Genomic DNA, 21,844 nt, shown 5'->3' on the forward strand with positions numbered 1-21,844 from the left:
TCATATATTAGAGATAAGTATATTAACATTTAACACAACAATAAACAAATAACTTTGTTACGAATATGTAACAATATTCTATTTTTTGTGCTCTACGATAGGAAAAGGAGAAATTTTCTTATCACGAGATTTTTTAAATTTTATTTTTAAAAAAAATACAACAAAATTAGGCATGCGATAGATTGTTGGCCTTCAGGGTCGAACACAAAAGCAAGAGTAAAAAAATGGAGCTTATAGCTAATCGATTAAGGATGGCCATTCCGATCAAAACCGATATCGGCGTATATTTATTTTGTTTAATTCTTTCATCCTTACATTTTTATTTATATTTTTTATTAGCATTCCAATGTTCATTTATATACTTAATCAAGGCCAAAAGATTACCGTTCATTCCTCCAGGTGCTATGGAGAGACTGATAAGCAAGCTCGATTCCAAAGCCAAAGCTAAAACTCTTCGAGAAGAATCATTATCCAAGTATCACGATGGAGTTAGATACGACGAACAGCGCATGAATATTGACGAAGAAATTCCTATAACCAAAAAAACAGTTAGTCACTTTTAGCTTTATAACTTGTAAAAAATTTTGGTCCAAAATGAACGGTACCAAAGACATATCAGTCAAAAGTTTTCGTTCAAAAGATTGTCCGCACTACTTTCTAATATTTATTTGCTATCTTTGTAAAATAATTTTTAAAAAAATAAGCAAAATTAAATTATTCTATATTTTATAAAATATTAAGCCTGATTATAATAGAGCTTTATAACCTGTATTATATCCATATTTTCTAACATCAGAAGAGAATTTTTAAAAATAATACCATCTTTTTTTAGATTTACCTAACTATAATCATAAAGTAATTTGATCATAAATTCTTCCACTTTTCTGATTGGTTTATTTAATGGTAAATTAAAATTATATCTAAAATATTGTTTAAAAAAATACTTGGACTTATCTGATATATTAAATAAATACATAAATCGAATAATTATTTGAATATTAATTCATATAAATAATGATATCGTCCATTTTGACTGAATATGGACCAAAATACGATCAAAAGAGACCCTCTCAATATTTTATGCTCTATTTTATTTAAAAATAGGAAAGGGATATAGAAATGGAGATGGGCGATGATTACGTTTTAGATTTAAAGAAACATTACGATTTGGCTAACATTGACCACGTTTACGATATTTTACCCGAGATACTGAACGGCAAGAACGTGGCTGATTTCGTTGATATGGATATTTTCAAGGTAAAATAAATTTCTAATATTAGACATTTAGTTTTAAGTGTTGTTAATAGAATTCATAGCTAAATTTCAATAATCAAGCATGGATACATTGATCTATTTATATGTCCTTAATAAGTTTTACTTTTATTATATACTGAAATATATTTTTAAATCTAAGAAAACTAATATTCTGAAAATAAAATATATAATAAAACGAAGAAATTGGAAGAACTCGAAAGAGAGGAAGAAATTAAAATCGAGACAGGCTTCTATGAAACTACGCTATCAGATAGCGATCAAAATCCTCCTGAAATTAAAACGTTGGCTAAAAAGTAAATAATTACCCTTGAAGTATAAATTTTTCAATAGCACATAATTATACCTACATATACATAGACTAGAGATCTGCATTGGATGGGTTTTCGGCCCGCCAGCCCATCTAAGTGGGCGGGCAGATGGGCTGGTAAAAAAATTTTCGAGAATGGGCAGGCGGGCGGGCAGTTTAAAAAATCTTGAAACTATGGGTGGGTGGGCGGGTTAAGAAATTTAAACAATGGGCGGGCTGGTTAAGGAAATTTAAAATTTTTGTTCAAAAACAAACTAAATAAAAATCATAATTAATTAAATGATCGATAACAATATTTCTTTTTTATTGTACCACTCGTTTTTTTTAAGTGAAGAACACTTTACTAGTTTTTCGACATTTTTATCTAATTGTTCCCACCATATATAATGTCTCGTAATGGATTTCATTGATGTAATACCCGGATGTCCCGTATGCAATATATATAATACTCTTTTTTAAAGTGAGTACGGAATGATTAATTTGCCATTCCAAAATAAAATACCGTCATCATTTTCTATTTCATCTATTCTTGTTCTAAAAGCTTGTAATTCTGGTAATTGATTTTGTATATTTATACCATTTATTAATATATTTACTTTTCTTAAAATTGGACTTTTGCGGTTTCCTCTCTAGGTTCTTTCTTGATAGAGTTAATGTGTCATAAGTAAGATTTCTTATATATTTCACTGTTTTATTTTCGCTTGTTATTCGCGATAAAGCATCTGCAATTATATTATTAGCGCCATTCTTGTACATTATTTCATAATTATATGCAGATAATTTATAAGACCAACGTAATAATCTATGGTTTTTTAATGAGCTTAAATCTCTGCAATGACCATATATCTTTATTAAAGGTTTGTGGTCTGTTCGTATTTTAAATTTTCGTCCATACAAATAGTTATGAAATTTTTTACGCCGTTTATTATTGCCTTTGCTTCTTTGTCTATTGTAGAATAATTCTTTTCAGCGTCTTTTAAAGTTCTTGAGGTGTAAGCATTGGAAATTTGTTACCATTATCATATTTTTGCAACAGCTCCAAATTATTGGTTAGATGCATCTGTTTCTAATATTAACTCAAGGTCCGGTTAATAAAACTGTATAGTATTTTTTTCTGTTATTATTCCTAATAGCATGAAAACGATTACAAAAATAGCACGGTATTTTATTTTGGAATGGCAGATTAATCATTCCGTACTCACTTCTAAAAAGTTGTACATATATTGCATACCTGACATCCGGATCTCACTTGAGGAAGAGGATATACATCAAACGGATATTCTACGTTGGTGCAAACGACAAGAAAAAGATTTGCCAAAGCTATCAAGATTAGCAAGAAAAATATTGGCAATTCCTGCCTAGTGCTTCTTCTGAACGGGGATTTAGCATTGCTGGAAGGTTTTTAGAACAAAGAAGAACGTGTTTGAATTCAGAAAATGTCGATTCATTATTATTTTTGCATTTTTTTCATAAATATTCTTTTTGATCAAATAAATTATCCATAATTTAAATTGATTATTTTTTTTATTAAATTAATTTCCTAAATTATAAACTTTTTGTAGAAGTGTAATGCTGAAATATTTTTATTAGATGCTTAAAAAATTCAAAAAATGGCCATAATTAAATTTTATAAGCGGGCTTGGGTTAAATTTTTTTATAAATAATGGGCGGGCAGGTAAGGATTTTTAGACAAATGGACGGGGTGGGCGGGTATATATTTTTTTGAAAATTATGGGCGGACTGGGAGGGCGGGTTAAAAAATTTTAAAACATTGGGAGGGCGGGCTTTTGGTACAAAAACCCGCCCAATGCAGATCTCTAACATAGACTGTCAATTCATTGAAATTTATTTTGAAGTGTCATTCACAAATCAGCGGATGACACGCCATTATGGTTTCCCATTTATTTAAATAGAACTATGATTTTTTTTAAAAAAAGTTTTCAAAAAATTATAATATGAATTAATTACATGGGTAATCGAAATTGCATGTCATCAGTTGATTTGTGTCGATATACATTTGAATCAGCTTAGGTAATATTATAATATCATTGAAAATACTAGTTTGCAAAATCTACCCTGATGGAGGCGAGATAATTTTTAGCCCAACAAATCAAAAAATTTAGTATAGTAAGAATTATTAAAATTTACAATATTTCATTGATTTTTCATATTTTGATAAGTATCCGTTAAAAACCTTTCTTCCTAACAAAAATATGATTGTTTTTTATTTTCTTAGGTAAGCTAACGCTAATTTATTTGAATTATAATTACATTCTTTAACTTAAAAACATATTTTTTTATAAATATATATAAATTAAAACATTATTTAAAAAACAAAAATTATTTAAGTAATTCATCGGGATTTGATAATCTATGAAAAATTTCGATAGATATTATTTGCCTTATCTAATAACCCTCATTTGGATCACCTCTGATTTACGGTATCTTTTATCCTATTGTTTTGAATAATTTAGGACTCGAGGTTTAAATATATCACAGATGTCTCAAAAAACCGGAATAAAATAGATTGCTTAGGTAGCCGTTTTGTATTCATTGGTTTTTAAGTTTTCTGCTATCATTATGGAGTTAGTAGATAAGGATTTGGTAAAACGATCTACTAAAGTATAATGCCAAGCAAGGAGGATTCCTTATTTCCAACAGATTAGGGCCTCTTATCAGGGCTGTTTGGTTTTCGGGGCTGAAGCCAGAGGGTTCCAACGAGGAGAATGTTGGCTTTCATTGATGACATCAGGGTTGGGCACGTTAAAGTGTGCGGTTACCGTTATTCAAGGAAAAAATATGATTATTTTCGTTACCTCAAAAAAAGTTAACAGTTATGTTACCATTATTCAAAACATGTAACAGTTATAAAAGCTCTTCGTTACATTAAAAAAATGTATTCATTTATTTTGCTGCAAGTCATTAAGATAATAAAAGGCAGTATAAACTATAAATACACACTAATTTGTTTGTATTTTTTATCCAAATTAATATAATAATAATGAAATATTATCATTTTAGCATTTGATGAAAGAACTCATTTTTCAAATAGAATATCATAGACTATTAATCATAATAGCAAAAGAAAAGAAATTCGATGGGCTAGGTTGGTAAATTATTAAATTTAAAAAATTTTAATTGTCGATATTTATGCAGTATATTAATTTCAAATGATAGATCATGAAGTATAAATTACTTGACATCATTTATATTCTTTATAGAGTCCAAATCTGAAAATATAATAAAATCACATGTAGAGGTAGTTACGTCTGGGCTGTTAAAAATAAGTGCAGATTATATTCCTAAGGATTTTGCAGTCAAAAGATCTTATAGTTTTTTTTATTATAAAATGATAACCCTAGTATTAATTTTAAAAATAGCGAATTTCTAACGTTAAGTTACTCAAAAAATATAACGGTTACAGAGCGTTGTTACATTTTCAAATTTATAGTATTACAACGTTATACTATTTGTTGTTCAACCCTGCATGGCTTAGTATCTGAGGAGTCTGTCTTTTGAAGAGCAACAATATAGTGTGGTGATCTAGGCTGTCGATATGGAACAGAGAGTACATGTCGTTGATATTACAATTTCATAGTCTATTCGAAAACCAGTAATGATTCTAAGCTCTTCATTGGTGAGTAAGTAATAGACTATATTATAACTAGGTATTATTTCTAAACATTCGTGACATGTGACGAGGGCGAAATTATTTAGTCTGGTGAAGAAGCCGTATTGTTACCATTTTGCGGCTTGTGAGTTAGATTTAGGTGGGAAAAGAGCGATAAGGATTTCGTTTGAACATCTTTCGAAGGTATTCGATGGAATGATTTGTCAATGGTAAATTCTAGTCTCTTTATCATGTTTATGCCCCAATCCTTATTTTAGTACAAATTTATTTTTCCAATCATTTTTTAATATAATTTTGAAAATGAAACATGCAGAAATTTAAGAACGCAATGATAGGAAGATCAAATATTTCTATATTATTTTTTCTATTAAGCCACGATGAAATGTATATTTGCCATGACGGACGAGCATCACCAATTGGAAATTTAAAATGTCAGAATATTATATATTTGATTTTATATCCCCATTCTTAGAATAAACTTATTTCAGACCAGAGGTGGAGACGCGATATGATTTAATCGTTGCTGTTTTATCGTAAATAAGATTTAAGACGTGTTATTCCTGAGAACTATCACTCTGCAGAACAAGCACTTAGGTGAATTGTTAATAGTATTTTAATAAATTTTGTATACTCTAAAAAATTGAAATAATTTTGTTCTCACTTTGTTCTTTATGGTTATGACGTCCTCAAGAATAGTATGATCTAAAACTTCATAATAAATTTGTCTATAAAATTCATTAACTGACTCAAAATGATGGTATGATAAATTCAGCCTTCTTCGAATCTTAAAGGCGTTTTTTCTGTCGTTTTAAAATGGACTCCTCTAAATTTAATTCCTTTGCCTTTAGATTAACTTCTCTCCAAAATTTATGGAAATTCATCTTGTCTTATTATATCAAAAATTTTGACCAAGATTTCTATTTTATATTTGGCATTCTGAAAATATAATGAAGAACCTTGAATTTCAGCATTTAAAACTTCTACTCTTAAATATTGTTATCATTTTAAGAAATAAAAAGCTTTATTTTGTGTAATTAATTTTTTGCCCTTGTAGCAACCTCACTGCTAAATGTATTTATAATTTATAATAAAAGTTTTTACAATTATTTCATAATTCTTTTTATTAATTTTTGCGATATCATTCGCATACACCAACCAACGTGTGGCATAGTGGCCTTAAAGAAGTTGAACTATCATCTTGGATGGAACGAAATATCGCCATGCATTTAGGAGAATCTCAAACAAAAGATAATTAATTTTTCATTAATATTATAAAATCGCAAATTTTTGTAATAGTATTAAATGAATCTTGCACCATACACATGATTTAATGTATGACCTGCACAATGAATATAGATTGTTCTAGGTTCTTCATTATGAAGACACATTTGTAAACCGTATATCTTTCCTCTAACTTTAAAGGCTCCATCATAACATTAACCTCCGCATTTTTTGATGTCTAAAGAATATCTATAAATATATCTTTTATTACGATAAATAAATATTCAGAATTTGTTTCCGATACTTCATAACCTATAAATATTTTATTTATATTTAAATCCGCTTTCATCTAACGAAAACATATCGAAGACTATTTTATGGATATATCTATGTTTCATCTGCAATTATCTATAGTATTGTATAACAGATTTTATAGTGTTCACAAGTCTCCTTTTACATCTTATAAAATATTATGGTGAGAATTTCATTAGTTATATCATGTGATATCTATTGTAAACAAATTTATGTACGTAATCATTTTCATTGCTTTTATTTACTAATTCCATTAAACATTTTGTGTATAGTATGATAAACAAATATTTCTCATAAAAAATCATTTGATTAAAATAAAATAAATAAATATCTTGTTATCCTTGAGAAATATCAATATATAATTAAAAAACATAATTAATAATCATAATGTAACCCATATTATTACAAGGGTAAATAAAAAATATACATTAATATAAAACCAACTCTCTTTTATCGAATACATTTCATGAAATAATTTTAATATCTGTCACTTGCAACTGACAGATACAACTATCCACTATGTAGTTACATCAACGATTCTTTTAATTCTAAATTATCCTCAGCTCTAGGCCTTAGTAATTGCATAAAATTTGAGTCGCGGTCTTAATGCCAACCCTTGTATTTAAGATAATAAATAGATGATATTATTATAATCAATGCGATGATTGACTTTTTCATAGAATGCAATTTTTATGTTTGAAATAAGTTTGTCGTGACATTAGTCTTTTATTGAAGATTCAAGAGTTTTAATAATAATCAGTATATTTTTCTCTCTTTATTTCTTTTTTAGATGAGATACAATTTCCCTAATTTTTTATGAGGACAATTTGTCAATGGAGTCGAGAGCCTGCTGTCCTCATGAAGGACGCCTATGTTTTTGACGTGTAAAAATGCCCCTCCCCCTCCCTCCCCCATTACCTGATATTTTTATTCTAAATTTAAAACAATATCCCTTTAATAAACCAACCAATCAATTAAATAGATTAAAACATTATTCCCAAATAAGTTTTCAAAGTTTAAAAAAATTTGATTAAAATATAAAAAAGTTTTTAAGAATACTCGCGACAGCTTTTTGGTCAAATTTAGCTCAAAAAAGATTTCTGTCAAATATTTCAAAAAATCTTCAAATGCACATTAGCGATTTTATATTAATCCACGAATCTTATATTTTATTAAAGAAAATTAAAAATTAAACAGATTTTTCTATTAACGAGTAGCGAGCACTATTATTTTTCCATAAAAAATATATATCTAACGAGAATGGCTAGCGGTTAATTTAACCAAGTATTTAATGATCAAAAAAAATAACTTGGGGGAAGGAGTGAGAAAGAAAGAAATGAATGAATAAATAATTATATTTTATAAAATCATTCTAAACGTATGTGTTTAAAACATGTTTTTTAATTCATAGATAGAATCAATTTGATTAAGAATTTTACCGTAAAAACAAAAATATCATTATGTCTTTGATCTCAATGACAAAAACCACTTTTATTTTTTAAAATAGGCCTTATGAACCATGTTGAAAAGAAAGCTGTCTTGACATAACTTTATGTAAAAATTTGAAAACTTGAAATTTAATATCTTTATATGAAATATTTTTCTTAAATTAAAAAAATACGTATGTTACAAAGAAACTAAATTCGAAATGTTAATTACAGGGTAAGATATTATAATAAAAACAAAAAGTTAAAAGAATGAAACAATATGTGTCTTTATTTTTACATAATACTTAAAAAATAAATGACGATTCATTAATATATAACAAATCAAACACTACAAAAATACATATGGTAAAATTTTAATGTAATTTTTTTGCATTTACAATTTTTATATTACTTAAATTTTTTTATATAAAATACAGTTTAATATTTTTTTCAAATATTTAATATATGACAAATTTAATATAGTAATACAAATTCATTTACATCAAATCCTGATCCTGTTTATAGGGTAAATTATTTTAAAAAAAACAAACAATTAAAATAAAATAACAATATGTTTTTTTATTTTTGCACAACCCTCAAAAAATAAATGACAATCAAATATATAATATATAACAAAACAGATTTAAAAATACATTAAAAATTGGATATTTTAATTTTCGTTTTTTCTTTATATATATATTCTCCTTTTTCTAAATTCCTTTAAAATATATTTCAATATAAATTATATTTTTATAAATTTACCTTAATTCATTGGTTGTCCTAGATAACCAATCTCCAAAAATTGATGCATTTTATTATAATAATTTGAAAAATCAAAAGGAATAGTAAATTCATCAAGAATTGATCTTACATTATTAATTATTTCGTTTCGAGTATTTGGTCGGTTATTGATCGACCTATATTTGTTTTTTAACACTCCAAAAAAATTTTCTATCGGGTTTAGTTGCGGCGAATAGGGTGGCAAATATTCTATTCGCGCTCTAAAACAATCAATGAGGTGGCTTTTATGGATGGATGCATTGTCCATAATAGAATCACCACTTACAGAGGAAGAATTGATCATATGGAAATTATTTGTAATATTAGGTATTGAATTTGAATTAGATAAAACAGGATCAGGATTTAATGTAAATGAATTTGTATTACTAGATAAAATTTGTCGTATATTAAACATTTGAAAAAAATATTAAACTCTATTTTATAAAAAAAATTACCGTATGTATTTTATAAAAAAAATTAAATTATATAAAAATTGTAAATGCAAAAAAATTACCGTATGTATTTTTTAAATCTGTTTTGTTATATATTATATATTTGATTGTCATTTATTTTTTGAGGGTTGTGCAAAAATAAAAAAACATATTGTTATTTTATTTTAATTGTTTGTTTTTTTTTAAATAATTTACCCTATATTCTAATTCACAAATGTTTTATATACGACAAATTTTATATACTAACACGAATAATACAAATTCATTTACATCAAATCCTGATCCTATTTATTCTAATTCAATACCTAATATATCTGCTACAAATAATTCCCATTATATCAATTCTCCCTTATTGTATAAAAATATTGAATATAGCCAGAGAAAAAATATTTTTCTTAGACGAGACAGGCATAAATTTACATGTTGTACCTGTTTACGCCTGGGCACCATACAATGTTATGCCAACTGTTAAAGCCCCACCATCTAATGGTAAAAATTTAAGTATATTGTACTATGGGAATCGAAGGTGTCATACTTTATCGCATCATCGAGTTAGCTTATAATAGTCTACTATTTCGAAAATATATGATAGAACTAATTAATATCATACCAAGGGATGCAGTTATTGTTATAGACAATGCATCCATCCATAAAAGTCACCTCATTGATAGTTTTAAAGTGCGAGTAGAATTTTGCTCCCCTATTCGACTCAACTTAATCCAATAGAGATTTTCTTTGGCGTATTATAAAACAAATATAGGTCAATGAATCCCCGACCAAATACAAGAAACGAAATCGTTCATAATGTAACATCAATTCTTAATGAATTTACTATTCCTTATGACTTTTCAAGTTATTATAATAAAATGCATCAATATTTGGAGAATGGTTATCAGGACAACCATTGAATTAAGGTAAATTTATAAAAATATAATTTATATTTAAATATATTTTAAAGGAATATAGAAAATCGGATACATAAAGAAAAAACGAAAATTAAAATATCCAATTTTTTATATTTTAATGCATTTTTTAAATCTGTTTTGTCATACATTATATATTTGTTCGTCATATATTTTTTGAGTATTATATATAAATAAAAAACATATGGTTAAATCTTTTTAATTATTTGCTTTTATTATATTAATTTACCTGTAATAAGAAAATTATTGTTTTAATCCCAGTTCAACACATGTCTGATGAGTCCGTAATTTATAAGAAAATTGTTAATCTATTGTTTTAATCCCAGTTCAACACATATCTGATGAGTCCCATTGGGGCAAAACTAGTCATAACCTTATCGAAATTTAAGAATAAATAACTTTAACTTAAATTACTCTTTAAATACAAGATAGCTATACTCTGCATTTGAGATATAACTATTTAAAAAGATTGCTTGTTAAGTTAAACGTAGGTCAAATTAACATAATTATTTATAAATTCAACAATAAAATTAATAAAATAAAGGCAATTTCCTGGTTTTTAACAACATGGCTCGAAGCACAAAATAATAATTTTGAATTAAGATAAATATATCCTATCCGAATATTATTTTTGAAATTATTAATTTATATAAGGATCCGCCTCAAAAAACAATTGCGTATAATAGAGACTCGCCTTAAGAAAAGCAGTAATAAACCTCGATTACCTCGAAATATCAAAGGGAAGTCCGGTGATAGGACACCCAAGAACCTCATGAAACACATGAACGAGCTAGGAGCTCACCACCTTAGAACCCACGATTTTGTAAATTTTTATCATTTTTAAAACTTATAACCAAATTAATAAGTTGCTTTTTTAATACCGGCCCAAAAAAATACAGAGCAAGGTCAGGCCTTTAAATGAATGTCTCTTGGATAAATCAAATTAGGTTTGTTACCATCATTTTTTTAAGCCAGAAATACTTTATGATATCTATACATTTTGATAGTTTAGCTATCTATCTTTTTCTTTTAGTTTTTTCATTATTTATTATATTTACGAATATAAACTTAATAATAGACTTTAACTGATAATTATAAATAACTATCGAATATAAATTTTAATATTTGGGTCTTTTATATTCGGGATATATGAAAAAAGTAATTAATATATTAATGATTTATCCGTATCAGGTCAATTCAGCGAAACTTTTATCGCGAAACACTTTTTCGCGAAACTTTTATCGCGAATGTCGTTTATCGCGAAGGAATTTTATAGCGAAGGCAATATCGCGAAACCAATTCCGCGAATTTTTTTCCGCGAAATTTTTATAGCGAAGACAATATCGCGAACTTATTATCGCGAATTTATTTCTGCGAAACCTTGACAGCGAATACATTATAGCGAAACTTTGATCGCGAACTCGTTATAGCGAATTTATTTCCGCGAAACCTTAACCGCGAATACTTTATAGCGAATACATTTTAGCGAAACTTTGATCGCGAACTCGTTATAGCGAATTTATTTCCGCGAAACTTTAACCGCGAATACTTTATAGCGAATACATTATAGCGAAACTTTGATCGCGAACTCATTATCGCGAATTTATTTCCGCGAAACCTAAACCGCGAATACTTTAGAGCGAATAAATTTTAGCGAAACTTATAGCAAAACTTTAATCGCCAACTATTTATAGCGAATTTTTTACCGCGAATGTATGTGCACGAAATTATTATAGCGAGCGCATGACTTCGAAAATTACGAATTCATTTTAAGTGAAATTGATATATTCAATATCAATTTACCAACCGAAGTTTCTTAAATCATAAACGCGAATGTTTTAAGAATATTTTATTACGTATTGTTTATTTAATAAGCATGAAACATTTATCTGATGTGATACAAAATACATTACTCTTTCTGGTCTCACTCACTCATGGTTGTAAGTATGGAGGGGACATTTTGGGTTAAGTTTTTACCAGAATAAGTTAACCCCCCCCCCCCATGTGCTTTATGTCATTAAAAGAAAATTTTCTGATATACCTTTTTTCCAATCTAGATGAAAAATTATATAGAAAGCTAAGAATTTTTTATTGATTTTCTCAGATTATTTTTAAAAATTATAGAAGATTTTACTGATAATTAATGCCTCCTAATTATAATTTTTAGATAATGCACATCGATATAACTTTCTGATATAATAGTAACTAATTTATTTGAATATTTTGACCTCTCCTTTTTCTTCTTTTCGCATTTTAATAAATAGAAATAACTGCAAAGTTATGATTATCAAAAAAAAATTCAAAATATTCTATTGGATTACATTGTAATATTTATGAAGAATAAATTATGGAAATAAATCATTAGATCTTTAGTTATTTTAGTTTTTTATTTTTGCTGATTTCACAAGTCTAACTAAACAATATAAAAATTAAAAAAACGTATAATAGTTTTCATCATTTTATAAAATAATACCAGTTCAATTTAAATCAGGCGTTTTTATGAAAGCACCGCTAAACGCTCCTTCTCAATTTGTAAGCACTTTTACTCCTTTTTTCTAATAAAATGGAATTAAAATAAATTAGGATTTTTTGAAAATAAATAGAAAATGTTCCAAATCAAGAAAATAAAGATATTCCAATATCAGGAAGGCTTATATTTACATTTTTATTTAATTCTTTCATAATATTCGAACTTCTTTAAATCATGTTTAGGATATTTATATCTATAATTACCATAATAATTTGATAATTCTGAGCAAATTCTTTATCGCTTCAACTTGTGTATCAGAACAGTGGCATAGACAGGATTTATATACTTAATATCATCGCCGTTAAATTTGGCGACTGTATAGTTCTACGAACTAATTGTAAATTATATCAATATTTCTTGCTTTATTAGTACCAATTGAGTACTTAAACGAGTATAATAGCTAGTAAAAGGAAAAAAACTATTAGTAACAAAATTTTGGCAAATCTATGATTTAAGCAACTGAAATAATTTATTCCGAAAATTTCATCGATGTTCCTTATTAATTATAATTTAATTCGTTTAGACAGTATAAAGAAAAAGTTTATTAGCAAAATAAGAAAAATTGCCTAATTCAGGCATTATTGATAGAATGGAAAATAGCTGGTTTGCGCTAATATTTATTAATTCTTCAGTCATTTTTTTCACACACAAAAAGGTAATCGTACTATAAGAGAAATAAAATCTATATCTCCCATTAAAGCGTAAAACCAACCAAATTTCTGGAAGCATTTAATCTGGAACTTAAATCAATAATTATTACATTGATTCTTCAATTCATTTGGTAGATAGTTTTTACTGACAAAATAAGATAAAATTGCCAAGATTAACAACATGCGAAAACAAATATTTTTAGGTAAGCTCTAGTATATGAAATGCCAGATTATTACTTAGTATTACATCAATCAGTTTTTCCAGTCAATAAACAAAACTAGTTTTAATAAGCGAAATAGACAATAGCAAACCTTTAAGTATGAACCAAAAAGTATTAGAATTTCAAAAATTTGAAACATTATAAGATTAAACAAAGAATCTAAAGAAGGCAATTATAATAAAAAAAATTAAATGAAATATCCTAAAAAAATATTACTATATTTATTTATAAAATCAATTTTTTTCCTATTTCAAAATATGAGGATTTTAAGATACTCGATATTTTAGCCAAAAGAAAATTAAGCTTGGAAACTTTTCCGACAGATGACATAACTTGTGGCAACTTTGGGAAATGTTATATCAAAATGAGAAGGATTGGTTATGGCAAAATTTAAAACAATTAGGATAGCTAATTATTTTCATCAAGTGAATAGGTTGAGCTATTGTTTAATAACGTAATATTAAGTGCGTTTAACCTCTCTGAGAAGCGTTCCGTTTTATAATTATATTTTGTAAAAAAAATTGTGAAAATGGATTATAAAATAAAATGATGGTATTGTTTATTCCTAGATTTGTAAGATTTTTTTATGTTGTTTTTTAAATAAGAATTTTCTTTAGACTATGGAAGGAGTTTTATCAATTTACAAGAAAGTTGTCATTAATCATATTTCCCAGTGAGGGAGGTTTAGCTCTTCCCCTTTGTCTACGCCACTGTTTAGAACACTTATTTAAAAACGATTTTATAAACTGTAAAATACAAGCTGATAATAGTTATTCTTACCATATTCTCCATAATTAATAATAAATCGTTTATAATTACATTAGCATTTTAATTATTTCATCTAAAACCGCATACAATTAAAAAGCCTAGCGAAGAATGATTTTAAAATTATTGGTGGATGTTTTAGAGAAAATAACTCAAAATTCCTATAAGTTCTTTGTAATAAGTGAAAAGGTAAGACATCTCATATACATTTCTTAAGTAAATTTCTTAAATCTAGTTTTCATAAAAAAATTTAGATTTATTATTATTCAGCGAGATTTTTTAATTTTTAATGCCACTCTTCGCGGGTAAATAAAAATATTTTTTAAAAAAATATAACCAAAATGTATTTTAATTTTAGTTTTATTATTCAATGACATGCACATGAAGCCAGCTAAGCTCAATTACATTGTTATCAAATCAAATGAGAATATAGTATATTTAAAAAAGTTAACAAAATGCCAATATTTAAATAATTATGAACCTTAAGGAATTTTAGAGCTATAATATAACAAAATTAATTCAAGCAATTTTTTTTCCATCGTAACTTGAACTGCGAACTCATTAGAGGAGCATCATTGAAATTAGAGGGGGGATAGTTAGTTATGAAATAATTATCATTATTTGAATAAAATTGGAAAGGGATGAATTGTATTTTCTTTTTTTAATTATTTTTATTTGGTAGGTGGTTAAAAGTTTTGAGAGGGTTGATATCATTTATAGATATGTATACAAGCCCCTGATTATATTCTCCACAGTCCTTTTCTTAAGTTAAAATAGGAAATGGTATAGCGTATTATCTTATTTTAATAGATCCCTTTAGGCCATATTTTTTGATATCTAATTCACATTTAGAATAAATATCCTTACAAAATAAATTTAATTATAAAAAGTTTTTTAAAAAATGATTTTTTTATTTATTGTAAATGTGAAGAAAAAAGTAGAGCATTGTCATATCATATCGTCTAAGCCAATAGTTTGTTTGTTAAATATATAACTGAAGTGTAAAATTTTAAAAGAATCACTGATTTGGACAAAGACTGGTTAAAAATAACCATGGGAAAAAACATCGGACAAAAACATCCCAATATAAAAAAATTTACATGCTTTAATGAATAAAAGGAAAATGTAATCCTCATTTTAAACTTTGCCCTTTAGTGTAATACTTGAGTATTTATAATAATATTTTACTAATAATGTTGCTCATCAAAACTGATCATATTTGTAAGGGAAAACAACTATATGACTCAAGGGGTAGGAATATGAAATTTAAAATAATTTTATAATGCATGATGAAAGGTAGTTATTTTTGAAATGTTAATCGTAGGATTGATGTGGTAGAGAAAGATCACATATAAAAGAATTTGTAAATATCCTCATAAAATCTGTATCTTGACGAATGAGTCGGTATGTAGCTTGCTAAATTTTATACCAAAGTAGACCTTCCTATATTTTTGTCACAAAAAATAATGCAAATATAAAAAATTTGAGCCTATAATATAAAAACAAACAAAATTTTTATTATTGTATTTTATAAGACTCTGAAATAAAGAGGAAAGAATGGCGAAAATATTTAAAATTTATAACCAAGGGAATGGCACCAGCCAGACGAGAAATTTTTTTTTTTTAAATTTCGGCAATACTTTTTTTTTAATAGTTATAATTTATCAATTATGTCATTAATTATTTGTTAATTTTTATAAGTGTGGCTATATTTTTATTATATTTTAAAATTATTTACTCAATAAGAACCCAAATCAAAATATTATATTTAAATTAATTGAGATTCATGCCGAGATATTATACTAAATCACGCCCCCCCCCTTCCCAAATAAACAGAAAAGATAAAAAGATATCTATAAAGATCGTAAAATATAACTTGAAATATTTTGATCACCACCTGTAGTATGCCTAATTCTCTTATTATATTACATACTTCATTAAATTCACTATGAGTAAAATGCTCTCCTTAATATTAGGAACTCAATAAATAGCAGTATTGTGATCACATGTATTTATATCGTTTTTTCTTTTTCAAACATATTTTTATATTCAGATCTTATAGAATATTTGACTATATGACCAGGTCAAATATTCCCCCGTTTAATTGACCCGTCAAAATCTAGTCATTTGACTGGTTAATTGACTGACTGCTAACCCTGGCCAAAATTGATTGATAAATTTATAAATATTAGGTCTAGTGTTGTTAAACGGCTTATTTTGAGCCGATTTTTAAAAACGGCTAACTCAATATTTTAGCCAGAAAAATATTGACTAAGCCTTGAGATTTTTTAATAGATGTTCAAACCTTTGTTCCTTCTACAAACAAAATCTTCAGTCTTGCTTAATATTATTCAGGATGAAATATTGAGTTAGTCGTTTTTAAAAATCGGCTCAAAAAGAGCCGTTTAACAACACTAATTAGGTCACAAGACATTAAATAGGAATGCTACCCAGATATCAATTTCGCCAGTAAATATCAAGATTTAACTAATAAACTCAATGATTAATATATTGATAAAGCTGAGTTCCTTGTGCGCGATTATTATAAAATAAGAACTTCGAAGAAAAGGATAGGCTAGCGAAAAAGTGTATTTCAATAACAAATTTCATAAACCAGATCTAAGTTTATTAATCATTATATAAATTTTTTAAGGTTAAAAGAAAATTACAAACTATCATTGTGAATCAATCTTCAACCTATTTTAAAAAAATATTATTTAATTTAATTATAAAAAAGTGATTCAAAATAAATTAGTCATTATTAGCAATTATCGCGATATTAAATTCTCTATAATATCTTCGCGATATATGTTTCGCGATAATAACTTTGTTATAAAATTTTCGCGATTATTGATTCGCGATTATTGATTCGCGATTAAAGTTTCGCGGTAATGTATTCGCTTTAAAGGTTTCGCGATAAAGATTTCGCTATAAAATTTTCGCGATTATTGATTCGCGATAAAAGTTTCGCGGTAATGTATTCGCATTAAAGGTTTCGCGATAAAGGTTTCGCTATAAAAAATTCGCGATATTTGTTTCGCGATATTGTATTCGCGGTAATGTATTCGCTATAAAGGTTTCGCGATAAAGGTTTCGCTATGAAAAATTCGCGATATTTGTTTCGCGATATTGCATTCGCGGAATAGTATTCGCTATTATGGATTCGCGATAAAAGTTTCGCTATAAAATTCATTCGCGATAAATGACATTCGCGATAAAAGTTTCGCGAAAAAGTGTTTCGCGATAAAAGTTTCGCTGAATTGACATGGAACCTGATTTATCTGGGCTTTTATATTTGTATTCGTTTAGAAAAACCTCAAGAAAAATGCTATAGTTAAAAGATATGCTAGTAACGCTTCTTTAAATTCCTGTGATGGTAGCATAAATATTCAAAATAAAAGTTTAATAAAACGTGCCAGAGTAGATCCTATTACAGGGTTGGTTAAAAGTAGTACGACTACACCCAGGAATCTTATGGGAATTCAGAATATGCAAGTAATATAAAAAGATTTATTTGAAATTTATGAGTTTATTTTTATCAGATTTTCTTTATAAAATATTTTTAAAATATTTTTGTGGAATATTTATTTAGATATCATAAAATTTAAGAATATGTATATATTTTACCTTACAAATTAATAAAATTTACAAGATGAAAACAAAACTAGATAGAATGGCCCAGAAATCGTTAAGCCCTTTCATAATGGATGGAAGGGTGGGGGAGAGTGACAGGCACGTATACGATCTTAAGCCTAAACATTTGTTTTGTGGCAAACGCAAGATGGGGAAAACTAATAAAAGATGAACGTTTTATTTTTTCTATGTATAAATTATATAAAAGTTGCAAAATAATGTAGCGATATAAAAATTATATATCATTATAAAATGAATATCTATAAAGGATTTAATATTTATTATAAGTTGTTTATATTTAGAAGTTTCTCTAAGTTCAGTGTCGTTGCTAATACTTATGTTACGGTTAAATAATTTGTCAAAGTGCAAATTATTTGTTTGTTATATACCTTGACACTCTGAGATTTAGATGAGTTAGTTTTTAAATTATTTAAAGATCCATGGCCGCCGCCAAAGGAGGGCGACTATTTTTAACTTTAAAAAAAATTTTTGACACGGATTTTAAATTTTATTTATAAATATGTTTACACATAGTTTACATTAGTGATCTTCATCGGACCTAATTTTTCAAGCTCGACCCGGCCCGAAATATTTTTTGAAAAAATTTACCTGCCCGGCTCGGCCCGAATTTATTTAAATATAGAAAAAAAATCAATTATTTTTATTTTACATAAAAAATTAAACATAAAAATGATAAATTTAGAAGAAAAAAAATTTAAGACCCGGCCCAAATTTTCTTAAAAAATATTAAATCCGACCCAGCCCGAACCCATTTTTTTTAAAAAAATAGTACGGGCCGGGCCTACTTTTGCAGATCTCTAGTTTACATGTTGTTATGCTGGATTTTTAATATGTTAATTTAAGGTTTTACTTTGTGTGGATAATTTTCATTTTTACTTTTTTGTTTTATGCATAATTTTTGGAGTACATTATAAGTTTTATATTTCGTATCATGTGGATGAATATGCAAATGGTAATAAAAAGATTATAATATATAATATTCGTTTTTTATATAAAAAATTATGCTTTTTCTTAAAATAAAGTTCAATTTGAATTTAATTTAATTATTTAATTGGTAGTTAATTATTTAAATCTTGTTTAAATTAATTCATTCAGTCCAGTACCATGACTTTGAAAAGTGGTGCCGATATGAGAAAAATAAAAATTATACCAGGGACCTTAAGATTTCACCATACATAAAAGGATATTAATGTAAAAAAAAACAATTATTATATATAATAATATTAATTTTCTTATATGCAATTAATTTTTAAATTAGTTAAATTAATATTAATTGTTGGCTAGTTAACTCTATAGATGTATATAAGTCAGTTTAATTTTATAGATATTTTAGGTAATGATATTGTTTTGATTTTAATATTGATTTTTATATCTAAAGAAACTTCATAAAATATATTATTCAAATAACGTTGATAACCTTTTATAATATAAAACATATCATATTTCCCACCAAGTTCAAGTTAGTCTATTAATTTTTTGTTTGCTTTCGTCCCTTGTTGGATATCGGTTTTGAATTCCTTTTTGATTTAGTTTAGTTGCTTTTACTGTTTTATCTTCTAACTTTATATTGTCATCTATTATTAGATTCGGGTTCAACTAGTTCTTCCCTTGTTTGTTGGTCGGCGTGTTTTCGTACTTTTTCTTTTACATTATAAGAGAATTTAGCTTGTTGATTTATTATCTTTCCTTCGTGCCATCCTTTTTAATTTGTGTTTTTTATCCAAACTAAATAGTTTTCTCCAAAATATCTATGAATTCCTTTGTCTAACTGGTTAAGTTACATTAGGAAGTTTCAAATTTTTCAATAATCGAAGGTTTGACCCAGTCCAATATGTATTGTCTCCTTCCCATAAATAGTTTTGCTGGTATTCGTTCTGATGATGAGTGTTCTGAATTTCTATACGTAAATAGCACTCATTTATGCATTTTTCCCCGTCATTCGTTTGTTCTCTATTTGTGAAATATCGATTTTTGATAGTCTCAATGTATCTTTCTACTAAACCATTACTTCTCGGATGATACGCTGTAATTTTTATATGTTGTATATTCTTGTATTTACACCATTTTTCAAATTCATTTAAAATAAATTGTGGACCATTGTCGGTTACAATTTTATATGGAATATCATATCAAATTCTTACTTGTATCTTTAATTCTGAGTACGCATCGATTCCTGCCATCAAATAAAATCCGTCCATTGGTCCGACAAATAAATGTACCCTTTCCAAGGGTTTCGATGGCTGATCACGGGTATACGGCACCTGGTATATTTCTGCGTTGTTTTTGTTATTCTATATAGCTGTTAACTAGTTTTTATATTTATCTAATTGTTCTCACCATATATAATGTTTCTTAATGGATTTCATTTGTGTGATACCCGTATGTCCACTATGTAATATATGTTAAACTCTTTTTTTGAAGTGAGTACGGAATAAAATATCTAAATCGGGACCCGGAACAAAGGTATTTTTGCTTTCCTGTTACTTCCAGAAAATTTCCCATACCGTTCCATGTTTCGGAACGTTTTTCTAAAAATATCTAATTTATTTCAATTTTATTATATACTAGTGATAATTTTATTCGTTCTTTTACAATTGATGTTACCTTTTATTTAAAAACCATATCCAATTTTTAAACTTTTTACCCCCCCCCCTTCCCCCCAAGGCCAAGTTCAACCATTTAATACTAAGTGAATACTATTTTTTGATTAAAAATATATTTAAATTAGCTTTTATTTGAGACCCATATCAAAATTCTTTGTTAAAATAATTGATGACATATGGCTAATATTTAATATTAAAAAATCCCAAGAAGCCCACAATATTTTGAAAAAATTTTCTCAAGCCCTGTTAAGACCATAATAATTTTGTAGTTCAAAACCTAAATAAAATTTAAAAAATCGTAATGCATTAATCATAGATCTTCATAGTTCTTTTTTTGATCAGACCCGGTCCAGGCCTGCAAAAAAAATTTTTAGTCCAATGTCGCCCATATTATATATTAAAAAAATTCCAAGTGTCCAAGACCTTAATAATTTTGATTTTTCCCAAACCCAGCACAACCCATCATAATTTTGAAATTTCTTAAGCATGGTTCAACCCATAATTTTAAAAAAAATTTCCCAAGCTAGGTCCGATCCTATATTATTGAGGAAAATTTTCCAAGCCCAGCCAACCCCATAATTATTTTGAAAAATTTTTCCCAAGCACGGAGATAGTTAAATTTATAATTAATTTATCATAGTCTTGCCTTCGGCCTGTGGAAGCTGATGATGAAAGGTTTATACTTAGTGTTTTGGGTAAATTAATGATAGTTGATTTGCAGGTTCACAAGGTACGCTTGCTGACCCTTTCGGTTGCGGTAGTGCAAATATAAAACCACCTTTTAACCTTTATATCTTCTAAAGGAGTTGATCATATAAAATGAAACCACCATGAATATATATTAAAAGATATTCTTTTTCATATATTTGTGGAGGAGTTATTTTTTAATTTTTTTTTCGCGCCTTTATTTCAAAATACTTTTTTTAAGGTGATTTTTCTTAAAATTCCAATTTTAATTATAAGTAAGTATATTTATCAAATATTTTTAAATATATATATTCCTCACTATTTTATCTATCTTTCTAATATTTATTTTTGCTCAAATAAATAATATTTATATATTATTTTGATTTTTTAATGTGGTATATTAAAC

At 26.9% G+C, this 21,844-nt stretch overlaps 1 protein-coding gene across 1 annotated transcript in view; it reads left to right on the plus strand.

Moving 5' to 3' along the window:
- Positions 1-18,408, plus strand: part of LOC135922637 (GTP-binding protein 4-like) — a 43,912-nt gene extending 25,504 nt beyond the window's left edge. The window contains exons 9-15 of the mRNA XM_065457057.1: positions 171-281; positions 372-548; positions 1,105-1,257; positions 1,456-1,568; positions 10,983-11,151; positions 17,804-17,989; positions 18,147-18,408. Of these exons, the coding sequence (XP_065313129.1) occupies positions 171-281; positions 372-548; positions 1,105-1,257; positions 1,456-1,568; positions 10,983-11,151; positions 17,804-17,989; positions 18,147-18,299 (1,062 nt within the window). The 3' untranslated portion in view covers positions 18,300-18,408. The remainder of the gene's footprint in view (positions 1-170; positions 282-371; positions 549-1,104; positions 1,258-1,455; positions 1,569-10,982; positions 11,152-17,803; positions 17,990-18,146) is intronic.
- The last annotated feature ends 3,436 nt before the right edge of the window (positions 18,409-21,844 follow it).

The sequence above is a fragment of the Gordionus sp. m RMFG-2023 genome, chromosome 1, assembly GCF_954871325.1.
Source record: "Gordionus sp. m RMFG-2023 chromosome 1, tfGorSpeb1-WG-v2, whole genome shotgun sequence".
Classification (NCBI taxonomy): domain Eukaryota; kingdom Metazoa; phylum Nematomorpha; class Gordioida; order Chordodea; family Parachordodidae; genus Gordionus; species Gordionus sp. m RMFG-2023.